Raw genomic sequence first — 2,392 nt, 5'->3', positions numbered from 1 at the left:
GCTGTGGGAGGAAACAGACATTTCTGATTCTGTTTAATGTTAAAAAGTAGTAACTCCCACAATTACCAATGAGGACATTATGCGCTAAAATGGAATCAGTAAAGGGATATTCTGAGGAAAACGAAATATTAAATAAGAGAAGAGTTTTGAAGAGTTTCTTGACATTCCACGAAAGTGTGGGATGCTAACGATTATGATACCTCTTGTAGTAACTGGAATTACATACAGGTTGAAAGAAACCAATCGAGTACTACATACAGAATTCGGACCATATGTTTTCATATATTTGAGGAGTGTTGCGCTGACAGCACTTCTATCATCTATTTTTAAAAAACAGCATACGCTTGTTCAGTAACTATGCACTGATTATAATTGAATCGAGTTTATCTTAAATTCCTACTTACAATCTTCACTACATTTCTGTAAACAGTATAATGTTATTCCTAGCGTTATCTACCGTTTTGTTTACAAATGAACAGTACTAATTGTAAAAAAAGACAATCGAATTAATGACTTTCTGCTCGATTACTCAGCTATGACGCTACTCAGACAATAGGCGAACTTGTCGGCGGAGACTGAGGCAGCGTGTTAATTGCTCCCAGGAGGTCCTGGGGTAGCAGGGACCCTTAACAAACGGCTCGTTCAGCTCCAGCTTCTCATTTAAAATCTCAGCGGGCTCACTCCCACGAATCTAAGCCACAGCGATGATTTCTCTGAACCTCACTGTGCCGTTAGCGGTGGACTTTAATGACGCTGCAGATTTCTTCATTATTATAACCAATCTACTAGTTGCCACCAGTTCGGTTGTCGTGGCGGGCTCTGTGGTGTTGGGAATCATTTGTAAAAAGACACTCCGAAGACAAAACAGGTTCATTTTTATGCTGAACACCAGCATAACCGACACACTGACCGGGGTAGGTGGCTACTACATCGGACTGTTTGATGTTCAGGAGGGCTATCCGTCCAGAAATGGAACTTATTTCATACTCCCTTCGTTACTGGGTGTCAACGTTCTGACTATTATGTTTTCACAGTTGGACCGATTCCTTGCAGTGGTTTATCCTTATACTTACAAACGTTATATAACTAGAACTGTAGCTATAGAAGTTTGCGTTTTTGCATGGTTTTACACGTACTTAACAGTAGCAATTCAGAACCTTGTTTCTGTCGAGGTGGCTGCCAAAATGAACGCATATGGTATTTTGACCTTCCAGGCAATAATAATCGCGAAAGTGCTGATGAACGTGAAACTGTACCTCATCGCTAAATATCAAATATCGCGCGAGCCGCCGGGTCCAGAGAGAGACAGCAAGAAAGAGTCCCTGAGACTCATCATCGTGGTGGTAGTCTGCTTCCTGGCGCTCTGGACTCCTCGCTTTTACTACATTATCGTACTTCAAGTGACCAGGTCACGATACATGTTCAGAAACTACGCCAGCGACCCTTTTAGCATGATGATAAGATTCACTTCAACCTGTACCCCCGGGCTGTACATCTGGGGGAGCCCCGCTCTCAGGGAGGCTGTGCTGAAGACGGTGTGGAGGAGAGTCTGTCCTCCACTGAGAAACAAGTAAGTACAGTATATCCAAAGACAATGGTTCATAGTTTTAGTGGTGACTAGAGTATCCACAGAGATGTTAGACTCCCGTTTTGTCTGTAATGTAAAAAAAAAAAGTACTGCACTTCTTGATTATATAATTTTTAAATAGTCTTCAGCATCAGTTTGCTGCTGCAGAGAAGTGTGTCATATTAATTAACAGAGCTCGTAGCTTGCTTTTGGGTTGGTTTCTGCATCTAGTTTTTTCCCCACAAACCGTCAAAAAAGCTTCTCAATTTCAGATTACAGACACGTATCTTTATCTTCAAAAAGGGGTCCACAGGCTAATAAGAAGGTGCTGGTTGATCCTTGGATCAGTTCATTTCCACAAATTAAGACGAGCTACTTCGGCTAAATGTTTTTCTCTGGTTAGCAAACTCTCTTATGTTTCTCGTATAACAAAAACGCCTGAGATCTCTATTAGAGGTCTGCAAAACGGAGTTTATTAATCGTTCATTGCCTCTTGAAATCCCATTTGTTTTATTATGTTCGGAATACTAAAAGGCAAAAACAGTTATAATTTATCTCTGGAATCCTTAGCAAACTCCAAATTCCAGCTCGCAGCTAAGTCTTCGGGAAGTTACCAGTTACTCTCTGGGACAATGTTCTATTTGAAATAACGAAGATGGATAAGGAAACCAGAGTCATTGTTAAGTAATTCACCTATCTATATACCGGGTTAAATCCACCGTGATTATGCCAACATCACATAACTGTTTTAATTTTTCTACAGAGAAGAAATTCATACTTTTGCTTCTTGCGTCCTGAATTATCAGATTTGGAGAGCAGAGTTAG

The 2,392-nt window shown here is 40.6% G+C and overlaps 1 protein-coding gene across 1 annotated transcript; it reads left to right on the top strand.

The window, feature by feature from the left end:
• The first annotated feature begins 704 nt into the window (after positions 1–704).
• Positions 705–1,574, top strand: LOC148818915 (uncharacterized). Its single transcript, XM_088935946.1, has one exon. It carries the CDS (start codon positions 705–707, stop codon positions 1,572–1,574), a length of 870 nt encoding a protein of 289 aa, XP_088792072.1.
• Positions 1,575–2,392: the final 818 nt, after the last annotated feature.

This window comes from Atractosteus spatula, chromosome 17, assembly GCF_055471065.1.
Source record: "Atractosteus spatula isolate fAtrSpa1 chromosome 17, fAtrSpa1.hap1, whole genome shotgun sequence".
Classification (NCBI taxonomy): Eukaryota; Metazoa; Chordata; class Actinopteri; order Semionotiformes; family Lepisosteidae; genus Atractosteus; species Atractosteus spatula.
Note: the sequence above shows the minus strand (reverse complement) of the source record. Positions and strands in the feature narration are given on the sequence as shown.